The 27,829-nt window shown below is 36.8% G+C and overlaps 1 protein-coding gene across 7 annotated transcripts; it reads right to left on the reverse strand.

The window, feature by feature from the left end:
• Positions 1–898: 898 nt before the first annotated feature.
• LOC111261439 (katanin p60 ATPase-containing subunit A-like 1) lies at positions 899–27,770 on the reverse strand. Of its 7 annotated transcripts, none has more exons than XM_022834944.2 (12): positions 27,505–27,770; positions 26,370–26,454; positions 13,831–14,188; positions 13,420–13,540; positions 12,959–13,109; positions 8,424–8,658; positions 7,096–7,262; positions 4,246–4,437; positions 3,646–3,841; positions 3,096–3,231; positions 1,950–2,097; positions 899–1,762 (listed from the first exon to the last, which is right to left on the reverse strand). In XM_022834944.2, exons 3-12 carry the CDS (start codon positions 14,023–14,025, stop codon positions 1,624–1,626), a joined length of 1,680 nt encoding a protein of 559 aa, XP_022690679.1. In that variant the 5' UTR covers positions 14,026–14,188; positions 26,370–26,454; positions 27,505–27,770; the 3' UTR covers positions 899–1,623. The 7 variants fall into 7 exon arrangements, 6 of the variants coding, with proteins under 6 accessions (XP_022690679.1, XP_086824826.1, XP_086824823.1 ...); XM_086968700.1 differs by having other exon boundaries at positions 26,370–26,757; XM_086968697.1 differs by having other exon boundaries at positions 26,370–26,802.
• Positions 27,771–27,829: the final 59 nt, after the last annotated feature.

Consider the following 27,829-nt stretch of genomic DNA (forward strand, 5'->3'; position numbering starts at 1 on the left):
CACAATCATGAAAATCTAAACCTACATTTTATTTGCGACTCAGTTCTTCTACGAATTATTTGAACTTTTTTAACTTAACACCTCATAAAAAATCACCGGAAACTTTACATCTATATGATTACACTCATATACGTCGAAGTCTTTTTAACATTTTTTTTTTTATTGTAAACTGGTACCTTTTCGAAATCTTTTGAAAATATAAAAGGTAGGGGCGAAGCAGGAACTACAAGCTGTAAAACAATACGAACACGGTCATAGTCAATGTGTCCGAACGACTGAATTTTTTTGTTCAAAAATATTTGATTTGCAATGCAGGAAATAATTTGTCAAAAAGTATAAATGAGTCGCTAGAACCTGAACAACTTCCAAGTTGCAATTTTTGTCAAATACTCCTATTGGCACTTGGTTCCGATTATGGTTTCGAAAAAAATTTGATCTATCGGTAGTAGACATTGTCTTTGATATACGGCGTATCGATTTTGCATCGTGTAGTAAGAAGAAGTGTGGTAAGAAATAGTGCTTACTGATATGGTAAACAAGGTTCTTAGTAATGCCTCAAATTAAATTTAAAAAAATGACTACACAATTGTAATTTTTGCCAAAATTAGTAATTGATTGAAAATGAAAAAAGGTTCACAATGGCTCAGCCGAATGCTACTAATTACTTTTATATACTAGTGCGCTAATTTAGCACTTACTTGTCTGGCAACATATAAAACATTTTGAGAGTTTTAACACAGGTTTCTGTGTCAAGCGGATCTTACAAAATTATGTCATACCATCGGATTACTGAATATAGATTAATTACTAATATCAAATGCAAAGAAAAAAGTTGGCCTAGTTTTAGGTCTCTCCAAATAACGCTAAGGACCATATTTATGTAAAATACGCAATCAGATTTCGTAGACCTCGCAATATGATAGTTTTATTTGCAGTTTAACAGTTGTCACATTTCATTAATGCGTGACAGTCATACCTGGATCAACCAAACTAATTACCATTTAGCAAACTCATACGAGTCCATTGGAATATTTGTCTAAATAATACTCGAATTGTTCCTTTAGTTAACTCAAGAGGATTTCACAAAACGTCTATCTTTGCCAGAACTTCTAATAGGTGAAGCTTATATATTTACTGAATTAAATTAATTTCTATTTTGTCCGAGCCACTAAATCGTAGGGTGCAATTTATTAGTTGCGCTCGACCTTTGTATGTATGTGCTACAAATTGCAGAATTATAGAATGTATCGTATTATCTGCTAGTGTGGCAGTACACTTCGACAAGCTTCAATAATTACACAAAACCGTTAAGTGTAATAGGTATAAACCACACATATTGGCTTATACTGAATGGCTCTTTAGTATTTAAAAACTGAAATTCTGAATTGGGTGTGAGGGCGTGGCTGGGAAGTACATTAACTTGTAATCACAGGCATCGGGACCTTGGTTTATTGGCCATTCGAAATAGTCAACTTTTGGCTGTATTCTTGTCGCAAATCTCAGAGCCTATAATACTTGCACTCCTTCAGTTTCCAGCTTTGACCTGTATTAGGAAAAATTGTTATAGAAATCTAGCTTGCCCATAACCGACCTAGATAAAGATTATTGTGTATCTATCACCAATTACATTGACCCGTACTCATTCATCCATCTCTCATATTTTTCGAGGTCTTCTTTAGATACAGATTTGTTCACTTTTCGGATTGCTTCCTCGAAGTCGTTTAGGCTCACCGGCATTTCCAATTCCTCTTTAGACAGAGCTCTGTGGAAGAGAACAAAAACATATTTTTAAAAATCTTAAGATGTTGCCATATCTTTTAATATCCATAAAGTTATCCAAGTCAGACCGCTCCGGTCCTAAACAGCAGTAAGAAACCGTAAAGTCTAGAAAAACAGTAAAACATAAATTACTCTTTTACTTTATATCTTCAATAAGCACGATCACCCACCGGATTTGATCTGGAGTGAGACCAGAAATCCTTCTTCGCATTGACATCATAGAGGCGTCCCTGCAAACGTTAGTGATATCTGCACCCGAGTACCCATTTAAGCGACTCGCTACCCAGCTAAGGTCCAAGTCTGCAGCCTGCTCCACTCCTAAAAAAGCAATACGAAAGCCCTTTCCTTTGACTCTCACATTGCGTCCGGTAATGCTTGTAACAAGACGACATACTCAATAGAGCTCAAACTTCTGTATTCCTACTGCACATATAGTCCTGTCATATTTATTCAATAATTCTGTATAGTGCCATATTTATTCAATAATTCTGTCAAATTCAATAATAGATTACACTGTAGTCTAATTTCATGACGATTTTGTAGTTTGAAATTTTATATTCATTTAAGATAATCTTTGACATATTTACTTCGAAGCCTATATTACTTCTAGCATTTTAAAAACTTATTTAGTATACAATCTAAAATTTCGTGAAGGGCATTGATTAGACACTCAATCATACAGTAATTTTTATTATATAAGAAAAATGGCGATTTCAATCTAATATGTATTATTTTTAATGTCCTAATAACTACAAAATAATTATAGATTTGTAGCTAATATGTAGCTTAAGTCAATGATTTTACCCTTAATGCTTATTACTAACGTTACCAGACATGGAAGCCTAAGTGGTCAGGTTAATGTTCGTGAAGGCACCTGACTAGCACCAATCATTGAACTTGATGGCTTAATAATAAAGTTGGTTATTAACTTCTTTATCTTTTAGTTAGGTGAGGAAGATTGAAATAGTGTTTAGGGATTTGTTACTTCATCAGAAGCTATCGTTTTTGTGCAAAATTAAACCATATTTTTGTATTTTATTACGCAGTCTAATCTTCCGGCAAAAAACTATGTTTATTAACTGTGTTTAAAGTACTGTGTGTGAAGTAGATAATACAGTTGTACAAAGTGTTTAATGCTATTTACTTGCCTACCTATACTCTTTTCAATATGTATCTGAGAGTCAATCTTAATCTCAGTTTTCAATTGAACAAAATGTTTTTTTACACAGTACAGTGGATGTACTTCTCCTTCTGTCAATGTTCTGGGATCTTTATTCGATTACATATCGAGTGATAAGTTCTACTTGATCACTTACCACGAAGGTTTATCTCAAGTAGTGCTTGCCTTCCCACCTCATTCGGAAGTGGAATGTAGATCCTCTTTTCCAACCTTCTGCGGAGGGCCTCATCAATGTCCCAAGGGAAGTTTGTAGCTGCTAAGACCATAACCACCTAAATTCATCACCCCATTAGTAATATAAAACTTGATATGGTACCACAAAAATGTATGTACAAACGTATAAGAAGGCAGAAAGATAAATGTACTGTGCGTAATTTGCACCTTCCTTAAAGGGGAATAAATGCGGCCTCAGGTTATCATATTTAGGTGTCTCGGGGAATCTTTGGTGTAAGATACGGCATTGTTGAAGACTTCATATTTACAAAAACTACTAACACCAATGAGAAATGGTTATCAATTAAAAAAAAATCAGATATTCTGCTAGGAAAGGTAATGCATGGCTCTGAGAGGGTAAGTAAAAACTAACTTCGTACTTCTTACTTTAGTACTTCTAATGAAAAAGCTTGACAGGCCTTCGCTTTATTGTGACTCTCTACTACATCACGAATAATTAACTGGATGCCTACTTTGGTTGGGTCATCGCCGTTTGTGACTCCGTCCATCTGTATAAGTAATTCACTTTTTACTCTTCGTGAGGCTTCATGTTCGCTCTCGCTTCCTCTGCGCGAGCATAATGAGTCGATTTCATCGATGAAGATGGTTGACGGAGCATAAAAACGGGCCATTTCGAACAACAGTCGTACGAGTTTCTCACTTTCTCCACTAAAAAATGCAATAAAGGTTGGTAGGTCAAGGCTAACATGGCCATGTAATAGCTCTTCTGAATATGCGTCAATAAGTATAGACGAGCTCATGAACTTAGCGCTCAGCAGAAATATCCTGATGTGCGCTAAGTTTTTACTACTATGCACAAGCAGTGTAATTCAAACTTTGTTCATGTGCAACCTAATTATCCAGAAATTTTAAAACATTCACAACTGAGGTTATCCTACTAAATGCCTACAAAACATCAGTGTTAGATCATAACTAACTGCATAACTCTTTCCGGTACTCATACTTCTTATTTCATAATCTGACCTATGAATATATACCAAATAACATACATAATCTTGTTGAATTGAAGGAAACTTTTATAATAATAGGCTTTGTTTACTCTAATTCCGTACCGATATTTAGATGTTAGCGTAGAGCTGGATACATTAAAGAAGGTAGTCTTACACTCAGTGGCCACCGCTTTGGCTAGCATAGTTTTTCCAGTACCTGGTGGGCCTACCATAAGCACACCCTTCCAGGGCCGCCGGATGCCCGTGAAAAAATGGGGTACAAGTAAAGGAAGTACCACCGCCTCTTCGAGTAACCTGTGTGAAAAATCATTACAGTGTGGAGATATAAAACGGTGCAAAACGCCAATTAGTGCTTTTATCTTATCTAACATTATTACTTATTAATTTTTGCAGTGCCCTGATTGCTTTAAGTCCGAATGTGCTTAATACCAAAGATATATGAAAGCCAAGCCTAAGGACACGCTAACAGTGCTCTTGACGCCAAACAAACGTTGTCCGCTAAAGCCAACAAAAAGCCTGCACTTAGAAAAACATGGAGTGAAAGAAATATGGTTCCCTGTTTGCCAAAATCGGTTACCAATACTGTGTCGAAAAACGACCCTCGGATTTGTTTCGTATGAATTAACTAGAAACTATATACTTAATTACAAGTAACCATAATATTCACGAGCACCGTCTATTGGCGAAGATGCTTTTAAAATCACTGATACATTACAAATAGATTAGTCACCTAATTATTATATCAACCTTTACACTTTGCTTAATACTACAATGATGCATTGCTGGAAGCAAATACATACAATTCAAATGCTTTTTACATGTGACCACCTACACAAAAAATACTACTAGCGTGTCTTTACTACAAGGAAACAACCAGCGGGCTTAAAGCGCTTCCAGCGCAGCATGAATGTTTCTAACCACATACCGCTGTTTGCTCAGGCGCGAAAGCACCGGGTGTCGTCCTTTAATAAACGACCTCCCCGCACCTACTGACCCATGTATCTAGACTAACCGAGACACTCATTGCTGACAATTTACCATGTGGCCGTAAGTGCTTCCTTATGAAGTAATAATATTATTACACTTGATCCTTATTCTACTGAAGTATTTACCTCCCAACTGTTTCCTCTCTCAATGCTTTGTCCAATGTTACATCTTATTTTGACCCGGCTAAATGTATGCACCAGCATCTTAGACTAAACCGCTCTCTCATACTCCTTCCATATTTGCCACGCGATAGTTCGCAGGTGAATCGCGCCCCAAGCACTCGACCGGTCGGTAGGTAAGCTTCGTTAGTCCACTGGCCATCAACCAACATAATAGGAGAACGACGAGGTAGGCAACAACGCTTCATGGAATTTCTCATACTAGGCCATTAAGGCAATGAAGCTTTTCGGAGAACCATACTCAACTAAATACGATACATTCAACACGAGCGAACCTTATCGTGCTTCTGAAAGTATCGGCTAAGGTGGTTTAAATGCCTCCCGCTTTTTTTATGTAAAAATTGTTTATTTTTTTCATATGCAACACAAATGTATTAGCGTTTAAAAATCATGCCTAAAAGATTATCCTCGCCCTCTTCTCCACGACCCAACTAAAAGATAGCTTGGTTTAGGAAACTCGTTCAGAAGGCAAGTTAATACAGCTGATTTATAAAATATGTTCACACTGTATATAAATGACACCGTACCACAGCTTTCAGAAAATATTATTTGATGAAATATTATTGCTCAGTGACGCGCCCGCAAAATGACAATTATTGATTCTTGAATAAATCAAGAATCAATAATTATCATACCCATTACAATAATGTTGGCTGTTGTAATAACTGTAGCGAAACAAAGGACATCAAGGTTATGTGGACTATGCGCACATTTTGTTTTAAATCTAGTGAATTCAATATGATAGTTAAAAAGGCTTATGAGGCTTATTATAAGGCTTTAAAGCATATCCAAGAGACCCGCGGTTGACGCACAGCCTTTGTTCTCCATGTATTGAATCACTGCACATCTGAACCGCGAGGTATTACTACGGGAGTCATCCAAGAGGGAATTCTATGGCATAGCTAGGCCCAGTTCAGTACGTCACCAAAACCCGCAAAAAGCCTCCGATATAAACTGCTATATGCCATGCTTTTTTTAATTGATTATTAGATATCTGGTCTATCACATCAGTGAGATACGAACCTATGATGCCTTTGCCCTTTACAGACGAGAAGACGTGTAAGGTGCGTTGTTTATTGCAATGGTTACATCCGCTGATTAAGGCTGTCAATACCATGCAAGCATGGTTCCATACGTAAAAAATCGGTACTCTTTGCACGGTTATGCTCCTTATGCACATTGGGATGCACTCGGGGTAATAAGCAAAAAACTTTTTTATACGAAAAACCACTTCGGCCTTTATTGAGGATTGAACCCACGCCAGCATAAAACTGACATATTGTCAAAGCGCGCCGCTAACAGCGCCATTCCACTTGACATTTAATACAACGCCAACAGATGGAGTTACATTGATTTAGATTGACAAAATGGGTAGAATGATAAAATTTCATATTCATATTTTTCTAAAAACTAAATCTGCACTTATACTCTAAACCTTTGTTATATATTATATATTAAAATCTTTGTTACCGGTATTGCCTTTTTTGAAACGTTTATGTCCCGCATTTGTAACTTAAATGAATTCCTTATTTTCACATTTGAATAACTAAGCAAGTTGCTTTGCAATATTTTTGTTTTTTTTTTGTATCTTTATTTGTTAATAAGTATGGGCATTGTTAAGTTTTTTCAATTTAGGTTTGAAATTCTAGCTTTCATGAAATGTAGCTCTTATATTATAGACACGCTTATATCTCAGTTAATATTTGCTCATGACTATGTTGTACATATAGGATGAGCTAGTCCACTTTGCAGTCTCTATTTTACCTTTAGTCATTGAGATACTCACTTCTTAGCCTCCTCAAGATCTGCTATATCTGCCCATCGTACATTGAGATTCTTCAGCAGAATATCGCGCTCGAGCATATCCACGAGCTCTTGGTCCATATTGGCACATTCAAATCGTTTCTCCTCTTCTACACCGCTTCCTGCACCACTTTCCTTACCACCGCCGCTCTAGGACAGACATAAGAAAACGAGGCAACTTAGTCAACAATACCAACTCCAATAAGAGATATTACGTAGGCAATAGCTTGAATTATAGTAACTAATTTGTGTAGTAATACAACTACATGTTTTTGAAACGTGGCAAAAAATGAATACTTACACGTATACGACATTAATTTACTTTACACTAAATATAGTGTGCCTAAGGTGGATGGTGTGTGATATTGACGAAAACATTGGTTTCGTTGGCGACACGCGTCGTGTTACGTTTTTCCTAAATATACTCACAATTTCATATTTGAAGGTGGACCGAACGCGATTTAGGTAGCTTTGGAAGTAGTAAATGTCTATGTCGCTTAAAAGTTTTCTGCGAAAGTGACTAGAACTAAAATATAAAAGATTATTTTTGACTTGCTACAGAAGTGGATCTAAAAATCATCTTTATTCTGAGATTCTAGCTAGGTGTATTGTGTAATAACTTGTAGATCTAGTCAGTTTTTTAATAAATGGGAAATTATAAGAATGATGGTACTTCACCTATTCAATCTCCGACAACGTTTGGTAGAATACACGTTTCTCCATATGTGTCAGCTATCAATTTGCTGCTTTTCTATTATTTATTTCGAAATTTTTATTTCGAAACATTAAAACACAATTTTGATTAAGACAGTAAACATAGACAATCATCTTGATATTAGTCCAACATATGAGCTTCCTAATGAGACATAAAAAATTATTACCTATTCGTATTCAACATATGTAAGTTTTTATTCTAACATGCATTCCGTCAATTTAAATATTTCTAGCAACATAGTCCATGTCTCAAGAACAAATATATACAAATATAGAAAGATGCAGACCAAAATATAAAACAATGATTCTAAAATATCAATCCTTCCAGGACATCCTAGGCCTAGGAGCACGTATCACACACAGGAAGTGCTAAGGTATTTACTTATATACATTGGACTTAAACACATATATACACCGTAAATCTAAAGTATTGCCCTGTCTAGCATATTGTCGAAAATCAGAGTATTTTTGGATCAATATAGACAGATTGCAAAACTAAGCTAAACCACTTATGTGGTATTAGTAAACTATGCATAAAATAAAAGTAAAGCTATTGCTCGGGTCGCCTTGTTTATAAAAAGTTTTTTTTTTACTGACTTTGTCATCCTTAGCCCTTCGGGAATTATCGTGCTGTTGTCCTGCAGTTCCGCCTCGCGCTCGCAGTGCGCCACTTTGGCCCGCGCCCCGATGCGCATTTGTTCCACCTCCACGACTACCGCCCGCACCTCCGGAAACGTCCTTGCTCACTGAACCCCGCCGTGAAGTTGGCTGGCGATTGCTCCGTGCATCGGAGCGGCGATTTGTCGAACGAGCGGTTTGTCGCAGCGGACGGCTAAAGTTTGTTCAGCCCAACGTGCAACAACGTAAATGTGAAGACAAAAAGTCAATAAAGGATGAACGAATCTGATTTAGCGAGCTTATTCATATTAAATAGTTGCCAGTGATATAATTACATTGTTAGATGTTGGTGGAAGAAACATTAACTGTAGCGCTCTAAGAAAAACAGTATGAACCCATGCAAGACTTAAGCATCACATTTTCTCCCAGTGATAGGGCAGGTGTTACGCCAGGTTTGGCATGAAGTAGCTGTGACAACAAAATACGTCGTTATTCTAAAATGTGTGCGAGAGATTTACATTAGCGAGTATCAAAAACGATAGCAAAGAATCGTTGCGAGGGCGCACACCTTCTTCTGTATCATATTGCGTTAATCATGCACTGTGGTCACAGCCACAAAAAAAACAACGACGATCAATCATTACTTCATGACCTCATGCCTTCAACCTTAACTGCATGACTTAGAAAGCGATCTTACTATCCCGTGAGGGGTTGAAACGTATTGGAAACTTGTCTCTACCACCTGCTAAGTGAAGTGCGACTCGGGATTTTTTCCAAGCATGTAACGACTTACTAACTACAAAATGTTAAACAGTTTTGGGAAAAGGCTAGTGTCTTCAGCATGATAGTGACTTCGCTGACGTGCCGACTAGGTCAAGCTCTGAGGTAATGCTATTAAACTGAAAAGAATCAATAGTTCAAGAACGTTTGGTTCAATAGGGGGTCTGAGGACTCCAACTGTCGGGCAACTGAGATCACTCTTAACTTTGCTGTTTGATCCGCGGCCTCAAATAAATCTGAGAATATGACGCAGTAAGAAACTAAATCGGTCCTGTTCTGCCATACTCAAGTACGGAAGATTGTTAAAAATATAAGTACAGAAATGAAAGGAACGGAGAAAAGCGCCCAAAAAGCGAAAAAAAGCACGCCACAATAAAGTTATTTCTGCGAAATCAAAGTATTTATTTGATATGTTAATGTTCCTTTGAAGTACACACATAGGGAAAAAAAAACCCATTTGCGAGTACTTGTAAAGCACACTACTCAAATTTAATAACACAAAAAAGTTGTACATTAATAATGGAGGTTCTGTTCATTTGGAAAGCAAAAGGTTGCAAAAATGGCCACTTCTCAGTGTCCTCTAAGGGGGCTATTCTACACTCGTCTATGATTCCGATAAGGAACATCTCATTTCAGGAAAGCTGTGAAAACGTCGTAATAAGTGTATGGTAAATCAGCTAAATTTAAATAAAACCTAATGACTTTTTGTAATATTTATTTTTATTAAAAGTTATTGTTGCTAGAACTCAGTATTTTGGTATACATATATTTCGTGACACATTTGGTTCTCTAAATATACAATTTGATATATTTTCTAAAGGCTTTTTGTATGTACCCCAATTTGACTTGGTACGATCTAACCAAATATTAATAACAAATAACTAAGTTTTGAGGAATTGTTTACGACATTGTATGCATAGAGCTACGCTCTATATGCACACACCCTGAAAGCGCGTGAAGGTTTTTTACATTTTTAAGTTTATTACATTATTCTAAAAAGATTAGTATAGTATACCATATGTTTCGCTAGCCACATATCCATATGGTAATTATTTTTTTGCTCAACAAATATGAGTCAGCCCATTTGTTACTTTACAAATACTACATATATGTATTTCGTGTTTTTTTTACGAACTGAGTGCAAGCTAATGGATTAATCTATTCGACGAATGAAGGGCTGAGTTAAGCGAGTGCTTTCAACGATTTAAAAGAACTATTCTAAAGAGACACCCGTATGCATGTGTATGCGCGCCTAGAAAAATGCAAATATGCAGAAAACAAAAACAAAAAAGAGCGTTAAAATACAGCAAAGAATGTACGTCGCACAGATTGAATTTTAATGGGATCGTATTCATATTGCATCAAATGGCGCTGGGAGCTGAATAGTGATCTTAATTAACCCACAGAATGAACAGCAGTAGCAGCAGTTGCTGCCGTCGTATGTAAAAAAACAGCTGCTGCAAAGAGAAACGGGATCCCCGTACGTTCCCGGGCGAAAAGCGATTACTAGGAGGCCATACGGCTTTGCTAGAAGCAGCTATACATGAGGGGCATGAAGAACATGATACCCACCGTGACGAAGTCTACATAGATATGAACTGATTTCATGACTGTAATAAACTATGGAATGCATATGCAGTTATGGTTTAATCGATGCAATGGTCTTCTTTATTTTTGACCATTCTATTTTTACAATGTAACACTCGCTTGAAACCTGTACATTGGCCTATGACTATGGGTTCAGGAATATTTGCAATGATAGAATGATAATATCTCGTTGTCTGGTTAACTCATCTGTTCATGTGACCATAATTATTCTCCTTTATTGTAACCCTGTAACTTATTAAACCGGTGTATATTGATAAATAACGAGTAGGTAAGTAGGGATAATGAATAAATAAGAGCTTAAAAAACGGAGTTCCAAGCAAAATTTTATCACTGTGTGCGACTCAACATGGGTATGGCTTGTCCTGCCTATGGGGCACTTCAATTCAACATTTTTAATGTATTACGATGGTTTAAATAGTACTTCGTTTGACAGTTCTTTTAATCGGTTTTATAGGTTGTATCGGTTGTATTCATTCGTGCCTTCAAATTACAAGAGTTGTGGTGAAAATTATAAAGTCTCAAATGCAAACTTTTTGGAATAAATGCTTGCAAAAAATTATTTTTACTATATTGTGCTAAATGGTTCAACTTGATGATTATACGAGGAACGAGAGGGTTCAGAAATAACAATCAGTCCTTCTTTCTGTAATACCAATTCCAGGGATACTTCAAATACGCGAAAGACAGCAAAGTAAATTCATCGTTACAAGCTCTCCACACATCTCTTCACGCACTGCTTGTTATTAAACCTTGAGTTTGTATGTTTCATCTTAGAAAAACAGTAAAGGTTTTGGACATGTCACTCCAATTTCACAACAGGTGTGATACTTTTGGAAGAATCTGACCATGTCTTTAGCAGAACGGTGCAGTATCTGTAAATCTTGATGGGTCTTTGTTTCGTATTCAATATAGCCTCAAGTCCGTTTGTAGTTATCATTCTGGCCTGCTCCCTTGTGTTGAAGCGTGTTTTAACCTGTTATAAAATATACTTTTGAAGAATCTAATTACCTTGAATGACGCAAGCCTAAGGGTAATTTCGGAAGCCCCTTTTCAACAGTGCTTAGTCGTCTAGAAAAAAAAATTTTAAAGTCATACCGATGTGTATGTTCTTTTCTATATCATTTATCTTATCACTTCCAGTAACACGCACTACATTCGACAGGTCTCGAACTGTTAAAAAAGCGTGTTCGCAATTATGGCGAATATTAACAGATACAGGTAATGACGCTTTGCAATGAAAAATTCATTCTACGCGCTAATAGTAAACGATACAAAAAATTATGTATATCGGTTCCTTCACCTACTTCAGATCAACACTGATGCTCACCAGGCAATCATTCATAAAGCACATACAAAGAACGAAGTACAATAGCACATGAAGCTTTTCTTAGAGACAATGCCTACGCCCTTTGCTTGTGTCGGGTAGAAAATGCCATTAATGTGGAAGCACTCCATCATTTCGATTATGAAAATCCAACTTACTTAAACGAGAATCCTAGAACTATTTTTTGTAAACATTAAGTATACTTTTTGCTATGTGTCACTGATCTAATGATTCCGCCTGGTAAAAGCGCACAATTACCTTTAGTTTGTTCAAATGTATAAACAAAGAACGCATGGTTCGAAACCAGCGTTACAATAAATTATATGATAGGCATTATTGCTAAAAGTCATTTTAATTCTACCATTATGCGTTAATGATCAGTCCCCTCATCTCCTTTATTATAAACTTAGTTGTTATAATTCAAATGTCATCTGTTGCTGTACACAATGCCTGAATTTCATATCACGGGCTTTTCTCAACGGCTCAGAGCTTTCATAGCTTAACTAGCCACCGTATTAGTAATCCTCATTCATTAATTCTTATACTAATTCTGTTATAACAAGATGTGAATAAAATTTTATTTGAGAAGAGAAAAAATGTAAGAATATATATGTAAGCGGGCGAATAAAGATCTTATTTGTACCTCATAAGCCTATTCAAACTTGACATTCACGTATTTAAGGTAAGGCATATAATAAATAATAACCTTTTCTCCCAAATATCTATCTTGTGACCTCTTAAAATGTTGCAAACGGCTTTTCACATAAAATCGATCTTTGTTATAACAATTTTAAGGACTCACCTGTCTTCTGGCGGCGGTCCCCAAACATCGGGGTCGTGGGATTGTTGTTGCATCATTAGGTCTCCGTGACTTCCCATCGTAATAGGGTGCATCTCCCCCGATGGGCCAAGTGTCCAGGCGTGAGGCAAATGGGTTAAAGCGCTACCAGCACCTACAAAAAGTAATGAACAATAATCTTAATTATTCGCATTCTAAATACAAATTTGTGAATACAATAAGCATTTTAAAATTTGGTCAAACAGGAGAGTCGTTCAATGTTTACTACTAACGTTCTCCAAATGTTGATAATGAGACAATTTTTATATGTAAAAGCAAGAAATTGCCGATCGCAATGACGATCTAAAAAGGAACCGCGATCCAGGAATGCAGTGTGAGGTTATATGTCATGAGACTGGAATAATTATCTGACGGAATGAGTAAATTGCGGCAGCAGAAGGCTATGCGGCAATTCTGAAACTCACCATTATTCATTTTATTCATCCCAGAAACGGCCACGCGAAGATCAGGTTCGTTTTTGAAGCCAGACAGCGTAGAAACTACTTCCTTCAATTGATTGTACTCTGTACTCATCTGATGAAGAATCTGTCACACAAAATGCACATCAACAAAGCCATTAAGATATAAAGCCTAAAGCTACCCTAATCAGTACCCAAGGTAGAGATATATTTTTGGCCTTCATGAAATAAATAAAATACCGTGTCAAATCAAAGACCAGCCATTCTTTGTTTTGAAGCCTTTGATACAAAGATAATGCGATTCGTATGTCTAAGGGATTGAAGGTATATATATCTTCAAGCTAAATACTAGCTTGACCTGATATTACTCCGCAGTGTAATCGTTGTATATCACACCATATATATTAGGAAAATTACCGTTTTCCATGCTTCCAAACGGTGTCCATCATTAACGCTGTCTTGTGAAATGCCTCGCAGCACCCCCTGTACGCTTTGCATGACTCCTTCATAATATACCACTGCACTTTCATAGTTGCCCAACAGTGCCAATTCACGAGCCATTTGGACATTCTCGACGATTGACGAGAAATTTGGCGTCATTCTCTCCAGCATTGCCGTTTCCGCCCGCACGCCACAATAACTATAGACTCGATAATACACACCTTCAGTCGCGCCAAATCCAGAATGAAGTGCACGACGTTTTGCAGTACGTCACCTTTTTGCTTTACCTCACTGATGTCTTCCGTTTGCAAGGCTTGCGCACCGTACTATCCAACTGACGCAGAAGCAAGTATAACTAGTTAAAATTTCCAAGATTTTGCATGTAGTTAATTTACATATTGCGTAGCTTATTTCGCTCTCGCAGTCTCTCCAGTGTCCTGATTGAAGAACTTAATGGGGTTCGCGGAATTTACTACTGCAAACGCAGTAAAAACAAGTCCACCTTTAGTTAATTTTAGAGAAAGATGAAAATAGTCGAATTTGAACTGAATGTTAAAATGGCATTTACGACAGAATAACTTCAAAGATCATATCTTTTTAGAAAAAAAGTAAAAGGACGAACTATTTGCAATTAATCAAAATTAAATAGGTTTGAAAACCTCAATAATATATTAACAACCGGGTGTATTTTATACACCATTTAGACGGTGGACATCAATGTACGTAATTAGATTGTTGGTCTGGCGCAGGCTTAAATGAATAGGATTGTGTAAATATAATAATTACCAACTACATTAAAGAGCCAACTGAACAAAGTTGGTACTAGTGCATACTGCGTTAGCTTTGTGTTAAAGTTATTTGAATAAATAATTTAAATTTCATCCCACGTAATCCCTTTTTTCATTACACTGAATACTTCCTTCATCGTACGCAAAAGCAACCATACGCCATTTTATTCATATTGTTCAAGACTTGAGGCCAATGCATTCTTATTAATGGGTGTATGCGGTTATATTTCTCCCGTCAAACCGTTTTAAACAAGTATTTTCCCTTTAGAGTTTTTGCGTGAAAAATCGCAAACGTCATTAGAGTCATAGTAAACCTTTGCTTGACTTAGAATATCAAATGAGATATGTGATTAAATTACTTATCACTTATTCAAAGTGATTCCTTAATACACCTAATTTTTATTGGCCCCAGAATCGTTTCTTGTTTCGCATTCCAGTTACCCTTCGAGTTTAAGAATTATGAGATGTCGTCGGAATAGGAATACACATAGAGTAAATACGTTCTATCTGTGTCCTGGCTTAGATTATACTCGTACCGGCTAAGATTTCATTTCAAAGTTGTTGATATAAAGATCACGTCTGTAATGTCGCATGAAACACAAACTGTCTGGCATCGTTTCAAAAAACAAAAGCAAGCGGGTGACCAAGACAAAGCAAAACCTGCGTATTTTAAGTAAGTTCTAAGGTTACGTATGTCATGCCATAATCATTTAGCAAGTCTTGTAATCTATACGCCGGTATTTAGCAGAAATCCCAAAAAGAGGAATAAATTTTGAGCGACTTTAGCATACAATGTTCATCCACGAACAGGAGGGTTTGTAAAAAAACAATAGCTTATTTCTGCTCAATAATCTTCAAAATACACATAACAGAATTCTGCTACTTCGACGAAAAACCTCGACAAACGGCAACTGGAAGACTGAAATTGCTTAAAAATATCATGTTGTCCTCGAGTGGCCATACATAAATTTAAAGTATTATTTGTGCCACTTGCGGGTTTTATTTACAGCGGCGGGTTGTACGCGTATGCATGTGCACCGACGACGTGTTGCCGCGTGCTCGATAAATAATGCGATGAACTGACAAGGGTTGCATTTAGCTACGAACTTGCCAATTAAATCACGATTTTAACTTCGCTAACATATATTTTGCATGACTTTGCCATCACGATGATCTTTGTTTAAGGATTTAAGCCGCGATAACGTACAGAAACCACCTAAAAAAAGGAATGCTTTGAGTTTTGCTTCCATATTACAGCGGACCTATCACTACATTATTGTTGATAAAACAAAATGAGAGCAGTTAAAACAATAATAGTATACATTTGAAATTTCTTTGACTAGGTATTTATTAGTAAACTTGCATAAAACATGAAAATAATAGATAATAAAATCTTTGGTTCCTTGGATTTCGTTTTGCATGTATGCCAAGTATACTGTATGTGACAGATCTGCATAATTAAATAAAAAATTCTTAATAATAAATTGTTAATAAAAAAAGAGGTTAACTAAAAATTACGTAGCGAATGAGATATACTAGCACTACGTCTTGTCGAAATTGCTCCCAGGCCGTATTAAAACATATTCTTAAATTAAACAGAGTTCTTAAATTTAAGCAAATGTTTGTTTAAGCAAATACGAACCCCATGAATATCAACCACTCTAGAGTAAAACGATATACAAGCATTAATAAGAAATTAAGCTTTACATTAATGTATGTATATAGAATAAACATGTACAAATTGACTCTCGTTAAAATGATTTAAAAAGCTAAGTTTGTAACCATTTTCTCATTTGTCTCAAAAGATTTAGCAAATAAAAGATGAATTGTACGTTATAAAACAGATATATTTTTCAAAAGTTGTTCAAAAAATTCAAAAAAATGTGCGGATTCTAATCTCAACTATCCGATCAAGTGATACGGAACTTTTATATTCCTTAAAGACCGATGACCGTAGTGTGTGGGAGACATAGAAATAGGTACCCATTTTTTTAAGCATTGTTTTAAAAATAATAATTTCGAAACGTCAGTATCTTTAAACTCTGTTTCCATTCTTTTACTATTTTTTTTATGCCAAATATTAGGAATGGTCAAAAAATTACCTTTTCTGATTTTTCCCTATGCAACGAAAGGCAGTCCTTAAAAGTTATTGGCGCAGATACTACAAATGTATAAAGCCTAGTCATATAACTTTATGCGAAATATTAAAAGAAGAATTTCATATCAGGCCCCTAATTAATAAAAATAAATTGTTCTTTATTTCTTGTCACCAAGTCATTGTTACTATTGTAGAACTCTTATGAAGCCTATGGTCTCAAAATTTTGTAACATCGCACACCTAAGAATTTCAGTTACCAGACAAAATGTGTACTGATGCCGATTCAGGGATGCTTTCCTACCACTCACGAACAATCAGGGCAGACGCAGTATAGGACATTTGTTTAGATACTTAACATCAGAACTGTTGATAATACCTTTTTGAAATTGCATTAAGGATTCATTAAGGTTAAGATTCATTAAGACTGATTTTCATCTTACCAATCTTTCACGACTAAAATTCTACCGCAAAAAGGGTTTACGACGTAACCTAATGAGAAAACAATGCAACGTGTCTCCGTCGCATAAGGTCATTAAGGTTGAGCTATATCACCCGAAAGATACAGTTTGTTCCGCTTGGTCGGCCAGTTAAGCCACTCGATATCCATCTCCTCTGACTTCATGATATTTGCCCTTTTTGCGCTACGTCTGCTAACCCATCTGCAATAATCTCTTAATTGTAATCCACGCAGTGAAATTTCTTAATTAGTATAAAATATTCACTTCGTCTGCGTTATGCGCCTGTTGTCAATGGCACTAAGCTAATATGGCTTACAATGTCTCAAGCGGTGTTAAAATCGCACTTCATGTTTCATCTTAAGAAAATGTATTATTAAGTAGAAGATAACGGCAAAAATGACTCTATATAATACGCACGTGTACAGTTCAAGAAAAAATTAAATGCCCAGTTACAAAAAAGATAAATACATAGCAGAAAGTGACGCTGCTTAAATTGTGAGCTCTCTTTTTCTGAACTGAGGGTCTATGTCTTTTTTAAATATAAGCTCATGTTCCATTCCAAAGGGTAATCCTGCAGATTCCCTTTTTTTTACTGCATTTTTTATCGCATAACAAGTGATCGATTCGAGTTTCATGATCATTCATGAGATGAACGTTAACATGGGTAACTAGTGTGACTTCAATGGACATAAGCCGGCGAAAAAAAAACAATATTTAACCCAGAATTATGAAGGAGTACACCAGCACAGCTGAGTATTAGATAAGGACGTATTTCTCGGATTATTTATAGAAGGGCCCTAAAATAAAAGCAGAACACCCTTTATCGATATAAAAAACGTTATAGAAATAGCGCCACCTTAAATATTAAATGGCCTGATGAGCTTTTATATGGCAAATGATCTCAGTTTGCTGCTTTGGAAGCTTTCATCTAACAGAATCGAATAAATTCATTGGGAGGTGATTGTCAATAATAATAGGTTGTATTTAACAGCTCAACGGCGGAAGCTACGTATTCGAAAAGGTCAAAGCTTTAAGTGACACGGCACGTTGCTTACAGAAGAATTTGCTCGTCCCATAAGTTCGCTTCATTGTTCTGAATGAAAACTTTTTGTTCAAAAAACTGGAAACCCGGTCGTTTGAGGAAAGTTTATAGAAAAGCAGAACTTGACGATTCCACCAAAGGCACAGCGATCATCTTTGGATCAAGTCCGGTTCTAGCTCTTGTTTAAAGGGCACTCCCATACTTTGATTACAATCTGCCTGAGTGACATTATTGTAAATTAATTAACGAAGACTCATATATAGGTTCTGATCGACTACAATAAGCATTTCAGCGCCCTCAAAGTCAGAGGATCGTCTCGGATGTGCCTCATCTTGCAGCAAGACGGCTTACAGAGTCTACCTACAGTCGGTTACAGTAGCGGTTCCATGTACAAATTTACTCACGAGTTTTTGTCACATTTAGCGCCTTCCAGAAACAAATTTTTAAAATTGATTTTAAATATACTTTTGAGATCTCCATCTTTGGCGCCTTGTGAACGTCAGCTGAAATATGTAATCAAATAGAAGATGGTGCCAAAATCGGAAGACAACCCCTACAAATATAAAACAACTGCTTTTTGCTTCACTCAACTTTTTTGCGGCACCAAAACTTCAACCGCTTCAAAATTCGGAGCGAACTTCAGGGACAAACAAATATTTACCTACGCTAAGTTTGACGGTTCAAGAGTGGTCCAGGAATCTGCCTATCCAATGTTATTATGCGATAGAAAACATCTGGAAACTGATGAATCCTTGTATAACAGAGAACATAAAAAGGTCATAAAAATACAACATATCTTGCAAGAAGGTCAAGCGTGAAACACACTTGTGAGATTGTCGAAACCAGTATGATGATCCTGTCTAAGCGAATATCCGATGTCATTGTCGCGGCGAGCTTAGGCGCCATATATGTATATATATATATAAAATAAGATCGCCGCCTCTTACTGGCTTCACCTGTACGCGACAACTGCTACCCGCATAAGTAATTTCTAAGTTTGACTAATTTGTTGTCAACGATTACGCTATTTTAAAATCACAACTATTGCAAGGCGCAGTGACTCAATAACACCCCACTTGTCGGGCATGCAAATTACGAAACATGAGATGAGAAATATATATACATAGCGCATGACGTGAACTAAGATGGATGTATCGCTGTGAGTAATGAACATGCAGATTTATCGAACACTCTGCACTGTTACTTGACGTCTTGATGCATCATGTCAACCATAAGTCACGTTGGGTCCGAAGACAGCCTAAAGAAACACTTCGCTTGTTTAGTCCAACTTGACCCTGCTCTCCTTTTACTTATTATTGAACACTCGGTACATTTTCTGTTCTCACGACATTAGGCTATTGTGGTTATTGGATATGTGCGAAGCACACAAAACCTCCACCACAAACTGCTACTGCTACTACAGCAACGCTTCGCTACTACCCATTGTTGCAGCACCGAACGATTAACACGAGCTACATTATAACTGTCAATATTGCATCTTGTGCATTGCAGAAAAACTTCGGCTAGTTCGTCCCACAAATTTATGAAGTTTCTCGACAACCCAGTCAAATCTGTGTATTTCCCTTAAACATTTAATGAAGAATCATTGTTCAGATCAATAAATGTTATTTTGACATGCAACTTAACACAAAGGAATAGGCATATATATATATATATTTCGAAACATATATGTTTCGAAATCACTATAGGATTAATTATTGCAATTACCATACAAATATGATAGGTGGACTAAAATCCGCACCAGCTTTTTATTTTGCATGACTTCTAACTGAGCTATATACTCTAACAATGTCTACAATTAGGAAGTGCTGTGCGATGCGAAAAGTAAACAAATTATGTGAGCGTTTAATTACAACTTACCTATTGCTATAAGGGTAAAAATAGATTTTTAAGTGGAGTCATTTGAGACAAATAGGTGACCTATCCTCGATCATTCATAGTCGCGCTCCAAAAAGACATGTGTCTAATGCGTTCGACTTTGTTTTAGAAGTATTGCTAGATCGCATCATCGAGAGTATGTGTCGGAGTTACTTCGTACCGTTAATCTGATTTCTTTGCATACTATGCACTTTTTGTACTCTACATTAAAGAAGGACAGCAAGGACGCCTATCGTTGTCGTGGAGTATCTAAATTACAAGAATCTTGGTTTTGCTCGATTTCTTTGAACAGTAAGTCTGATTTTAGTACAAAAAATTACTGTTTTTGTACGTGAGTGTGTAAATAAAATATTTTTCACTAAGTGCAGAAAACGAGATAAAATAACTATTGTGAGAGCACCGAAGAGGCGATGACGGAAACAAGGGTTCGTGAATAGAGAATTCTACTAACACAATGAATCATCGGCCTCCCTATCCAAGAGAGAAAATTAGAATGTTTTAGTTGATAAATAGTTCGTACAGCACGTACTTCAAGTGTAAACATAGTTTTCTCCGAGCTCGAATCTTTTATTCGTAACGCTGCATCTCGCCCAGCCGTAATTTTACACCCATCTTATATGTTATAAAAATGTTTTCTATTCCGAATATAGCAGCACGAACTACTCTATATCATAAATAATAAAATGTTTGAAATATAGGTCTGCTACACTACTAAACGCGTTCATGACGTACGGCATACTGAGCAAAGCTTACAAAATCTCTATCGAAATCTCTTAGATAGTGTAAATATTGTAAACACTGGTTCACTAGCTATAACCAAAACTCGTTTTTAACTGGTTTATAAAGCTACCTGATCTCTTTGTCCGCATGATACGTTCACATGTGAACGCGATGACTTCGGCGACTAAATATTTAGCTGAGAAAACCAGAATCTGTTAGTTCGAGCACTGCCAACCTTATTCTTGACATATGCTATACAACAAATGTGACCAAATGCAGAAGACGTGAACGTTTTATTAAAAATATGTAGCCTGAGCTTCTCAAGAACTGTCCCGGAGTAAGTTGCTGCTGAACAGAACGTGGCCCAAACGACACGTAGAAATAAATTGCCCCAAATATACGTGGTAAATATGTAAATCCTAAAAGCTAAGATGGTAAATATTGTTTCTACCAAGTATACATAATAAATACCTTAATCCTACACGTCCAAAAGTTGGGGTCAAAATTTAACATAATTTTCTGGACGATGTACCTGTGCTTGCTTACACAAATCATTGAAGCGTACAAGCCTAACAAGAGCATTATTTTGTAGTAATGCTTGATATAGGTGAAAATCATTTCCATATCAACAAAAGTAGAATAAATACCATAGGAAGAAAAAACAATTAGAAAAAAGCCAACAAATCCGAAAACAGTGGTTACTGGCAATACCTTCATAACTTTGGAATACATGCTAGATTTAGGTATACATATACTCCCACATTGTAATATAGTACGCTTCCTGCTTACCAATAAGGAGTAAAGTGATGTGTTGCGCTTCAACAGACATGTGCAATATATACTTCGGGGAGTGGCAACCGCTATTACTGTATGTATAGCACACACATAAAATAAAAATATTTATAAATACATATATTTTATATATTATGTTGAAACAAATCCGAAATAGAAATGCGAATCTCATGTTATTAGGTGTAGGATATTGTGATGTGTTATTGTGCAGTAAAGCAATATTTACAAGAATTGTTGTCGGGCGACACGTGAGGTCAAAGAAAGGCTCTCCGAACGGGTATATCAGAGAAAACCGAATGAGTCAGCTGTTTCGCTTCCCATTGGTAACTCTGAGATAATGGAGAAGAGCATGACGTTAACTAGCCCAGGCAGTTCCCCGCCCAACATTACTTTGTTGCAGTCACGCCTAGAAGTATCCGTCTATTTCTTCCTACACACTAACCCGTCCGGGTCTTGTCGTCTATAAAGATGCCGTTTATCGAACGCTGTCATCAACGACGTAAAAGTTAGCCTAAAACTAAACTGTGCAAAAGTGGCCATCCAAACGAACAACTTCGAGACGCAAACAGCTTTATCAAACAAGGGTGGGCGGTCCAGAGGCGATGCTTGATACAAACCGGAAGCCAACATATAACTAAAGAACGCGGTGGGCGTAAACGACACACACGCACAACATGAAAGGTAGTGAAGCTTCCTGCCTTCGTAGCGATCGCAACCATGCCAACAGTAACGTGAAAAGCTTTTTAATGGTGGATTACCGCAATTGTCTTCTCGTTTACACTGCCGGGGTGAATCAATTCTCGCCTCTAAACTCTTCTTGGCCTCCGTCCGCTCTAACGCTGACACTGAAGAACAAGTGCCTCACATAACGAGTGTACTGCTCAAAATGGAATAGCGATATCGCTGCACGTACAGGTACATGCTTGACATAAGTCCTCAAAGTCAAGAATTCACACCTCATCAGGCTACTACGAATCCAGGATTCCTCTTTGATTCCCTCTGATTATTTATTTACTACTACGGTAGTACTGCAACGCATTACGTCGCATAGGACGTATCTAGGACCTATTGCGCCACATCTTGTTGCCCCCTGGCAAATGAAAACGTTCTGTTGCGCATATGATGTGATAAAGTCCATGTGGTGCAAAACGTTTAATTGTATGCCGGTTCGTTATGCCGGGACCTTTCCAGGCTTTCTCAGTCATTGTTACGATTGGGAAGTACTACTATATGGCTTTATATATATTTATTAGTTCTAGATAATTTACAGCAATCGCCCTCAAGCCTCAAACAGGAACAACAACAACGCTTCCTACTAATTTATTCCTTTGTTTCTAATCAAGGTAACAGCCTTCGTAATCTCTTAATCATTTGCAAACTGGGTAAATCAGTAGCGAGTACTTAAAAGAACCCACTTTTACTAGAAACGTATATTTAGGTATAACTCAGTTTAGTTTGTTTAAAGGCGAATGTTATTAGCCAACTGTCACTTGCTTCTAAAGTAGAAAAGAAACATTCAGTGGTTCTTCAAAGAACGCCAAAATCTAATTAAATATGCCTCTTATTTTAGACACGAAGCTAGAAACTACGAAGCGCTCATCAAACCTAATCCTGAATAAACCATTTATAACAATACATTTTAAGAGATGAAACCATGCAAATAAGGCCTGATTGTTTTCTATTAGCGCTAAAAAGTTTTCCTCTAGTCAATGTTTAACACAATTGCTTTAATTTACTTTAAGCACATGTTTACATGAGCATCTGTATGGAAAAAAAATTGGCATGTCAGCCTCTAAACATAAATCGAACTTTACTCGGTTTGTGAAACATGTAAAGTCAATCCAGTGAGTGAACGTGACATTTCATCGGAACTCTAACATGGTAAAATGGAAACTACAAGGAGGAAGATTGGTAAATTAGTTCAGAGTTACTGGCCACCAGCATAACCGAAATAACCGAGAACAAGTGTTGCAGAAACCTTCTTTGTTCTTTACTGACTCGTCTTCAACTGTCACTGCATCGCGATTGCAGTTGCAATCTTGAGTGGTAAGCCTCGTAGAGACAAACAGACTCGCAGACGAATTTTTACTGAACGCCCACATTATTTGCAGCTATCATCACTCAACACAGTCTATCGCCTTTTTTTGACCGTCCCTGGAACTTCGTACTGCGGTTCCATTTTGCGACTTACGCCACCGAGACAACAGACTATGTACCAGAATTCACAATAACTATATTGGTGTTACAAGTAGATTCAGAATTGCACTGGTCATAGAAAACGAGCGACCACAGCGTAGTTTTGCACCATCGTCGTCTGACTCCATAGTTTTATAGGAATTCCATGAAAATTATGAGAGTCATATAAACGCATAATATATTGGATCAAAAAGTTATATTAGCCGTCAACATCCGGAACAACTCAAAGATTCACATGAAGAACGCGAAACGCAGTGTATTTGCTTAAGACAACGATCGTTAAAATATAAATGTATATAAATATAAATATAAAAAAAAAAATATAAAAAAAATATAAATTTGGAATGAACAAAGAACGCAAGATTATAAGTATCTGATCTTTGCAGTCCTCTTAGGAATACACATTTAAAGGGATTTTTTTTAAAAACGCAATGAGAGGGAGAAACGGACAAACGGAACACCAAAGAATGGTGATTTTCAGTTGTTTTGACTACAAGAGGTATATAGAAAACAGGCTGAAAACTCAAGCACTTTTTTGTTTGACATATTTGCAGGAGATTAAAATATTTTAAAATATTATTAAAAAATATATTAGAATATTTTAAAATATTGTTAGGAGATTAAAATGGGTGATCATTTTTCTCTGAAAGATAAACACCCATATTAATAGAGGAAGCGGTCCCCCAGCATTTTATTGCCTTTTATGGCCTCCATGTTTATATCATGGCCATTTGCATGAAGACGTTAACCCTGAATTAGATCATTGCTAGCGCAAAAACGTAGAAAGATGTTTGCGTAAGTAGATATTTAATCATATCGGACATCAGGTTGCCAAACAGACTGCGTAAACACGAGAAAAAGGCGATTTTCGTCTTAATAATTTTGAGCATCATTTCTGATGGCGTATTTTCGAGTTTGAAAAAACGGCACAGTAGTTGCTTTTTATGTCTCTACCGCTAACATACTTGTCAAGAGGATCAAATATTAAGAAACAATCGCCGTATGCTTTTTACTCAATTTGTCTCTTTTGAGCGCACGCAGCAGGCTTTCATCAATTGTAGCGAAACGGTAAATTGCACTGGATAGAAATGGGCAACGACAAGCTTAGTTTATATTGGAGAAAAGAATATATATGAATTATGTTTGAATACTTTCTGTCTATATTTAAGCTATTAACAAGCTGTTTATGCGGAATTAACAAATGTATGATCTAATTACTCCTATGTAAATGGCACCGCATTAAACTGATAAGTTGCTGATTATGGACGTAGCCTTAGCAATTTCGCTAGCTTCGACTCCCCAGTCCAAGAGATTTAATTATGAACCTTTGACACCTTTTTGGCAGTGCCTCTTAGAAACTTCTCAAATCGAATTTAATTTATTGTAATCCGCTTTTTTCTTTATCGTTTGGGATGATCTGAGTATCAGTCGTCTAAGCATCTAATTGAGTATCAACCACGCAGAGCAAAAAGTTCATATTTATTTTTGTATTAAACCAGAGACGGTCGTTTGTTTTACCAACGAGGCTTGGCACCAAATTTGTATATAGTTTGTATATAGTTGTATATAGTAGTGGCACCAAAATACATGTATATAGTTTTTCATTGCTTTTGAACATACGTAATATTTTGCATGTAAAGATAAACCCCAATCATTAACCGAAATTTATCGAATCGTTTTCCAAATGCTGCTTAGAAGTACTTGCAGGAGATTCAACAATGAGACAATAATTTTCTAGCCAACTACACACCCAAACCTTTTTTAATTGAATAAATTGAAAATTTAAAGGATAAAAAAGCTATTTCTTATTTTTCAACATCACCTTCAAACCACATACACTTAATTAATTCAAGAACCTTGTCAAAACAACTGTGTGTAAACGCATTGGATAAAAAGTCAAATAGCCAAATACGAACCAAATGATCCTATTTCTATTGCAAAATGAGATAGCAAATTCCTCTGAATTCATAAACCTATTCCAATGGAGGAAGTTAAAAAAAATTATACACATTATTTTAATATTTTATAATTTTCTTTTTTCAGTACCTACATTTTATTGGGTCAAACATACTCGAAAACTTTTTACAAACAAGGTACATCATAAACTAATTCAGACGGGGATAGGTTTACAGCTCTGACATGCATAATAATTGTGTGAACACAACAAGTACAAGTGATTAGTATCCTTATTGACAATCTACACTCCCATTGCTTCGTCGTACACATAATATTACAGAATATAGCGCAGAATAGCTATACAGTATTCGGAACGCCCCACATCACAAGAGGTCTAAATGTGGGTCATTCCGCATGCTGCGACGTATACGCTAAGCGATAGAGGCATAAGTTTCCAGTCGCTATATTGGCGATATTTAGATGTTTAAACATAGGATGTACCAACAAAAGCTAGACAATACATGGACCCCATTGAATATCGTATTTTAACAATAGATGATAATGATTGCACCTAAATAATAAAACAGTTATTGCATTTGTTATTACAAATTAGCCTCGAGACTTACCTTCCCTCCTAACTGGCACTCAATCAAAGTTTAATGCGATTTGTTTTTCCTTCTTCTCTTGTACTTATTATTGACGTCTCTGCGACTGTAATTGCCATTAGAAGATAATACCTTTAACGTGTGTCTTAAATGCTCTATCTTTCGCATATTTTACTCTCCTGATGATATAATGACGACTGTGAACTCGTCGATCGTACTTGTTCTTTTTTTGTCTCTTTAATTCGTCCGCCACTCACAAGTCCACCACCTATACTCGCACCTCCTCGATACGCATACAAATGCAAAACTAAATCCCAGGCGTGCTTATTTATAGGCCGAGCCGATCGGCCAGGCAGAAAGATCCTTGCATGGTCTTCACGGTAGACTTCGACTGCCTTGTTGTTTGTAGCTGTTTCCCGGAAGAAAAAAATTCACCGATTCTTACAGGAGAGCGCTGCGAAATAAAACTTATTGTTCAACACTCACACTCTCTAAAGAGCAGATTACGTGCTATTACTGATGTTTTGTGCCTGTGATTATTATTGTTGTTGTTCGGTGTGATCGTAAGTTGTCCTACAGAGTTGCGCGTGTCTAGATACTGCCACTCGTTCAGTTACTACTGTAGCATTGTCACTGTTTCGTACCACGGCCGCGGAACCACATTAGTAAGGCTTGCATAGTGTATGCGTATTCGCTTGTGTGTGTATATATAACTATTTCTGTGTGTATATGATCGACATCACTGTACTACTGTGTTACTACCGCTCTCGTTGCACTCACACATTTTCTCTGTCGCTGCGTGACAACCTACACACAGATACACAGACAAGCACTCCACGTTTACCAAACCCTCGTTGGCTGGCTCCTTAACAGAAATAGTCCAACCAGCCCCAGGAAGGGCAACCCCAACAGCGACAACAGCAGTAATACCAAGCGTTAAACTTAGATGAATATACAGATTGCATACGCGTCGTAACCTCAATGTACTCAATGCACAATGATAACCACTATTGCAAGAACAGCACACAAACGGCAATAGAAATTTACCGTAGTACTAGCACCAAAGTACAACACTACACACTAACCGGCATAATAATAATAATAATAATAATAATAAAAATAGTAGCATATCTTTTTACCGCAACTAACTTCTCACCATCAACCAATGACTACAACACTGTCACTTGGATCACCATAATAAGTCAATGACTATTCGAAGCTTCAGCTGAGAAAAACAGTCTGCTTGGAGTGCTACTTCTGCCAGAAGATAGAAACATGTCGGTTCGGTCCAAGTGGGGTTGAACAACGTTGTTCAGTAACACAGCCTGTCAGTCAAAAAGCTATCCATCCCTTCGTCATCAGTTTTGTCCGTCTCTCTATCAGTCAGGGTCGTTTATCCACTTACTCATTCACTCACGCACGAACTTCTTCGTCTTCTTCGTCGTTGTGCTCCGTCGTCGGTGCCGTTGCCTGGGCGACTC

Source organism: Varroa jacobsoni, unplaced genomic scaffold (genome assembly GCF_002532875.2).
Source record: "Varroa jacobsoni isolate VJ856 unplaced genomic scaffold, vjacob_1.0 scaffold_555, whole genome shotgun sequence".
NCBI lineage: Eukaryota > Metazoa > Arthropoda > Arachnida > Mesostigmata > Varroidae > Varroa > Varroa jacobsoni.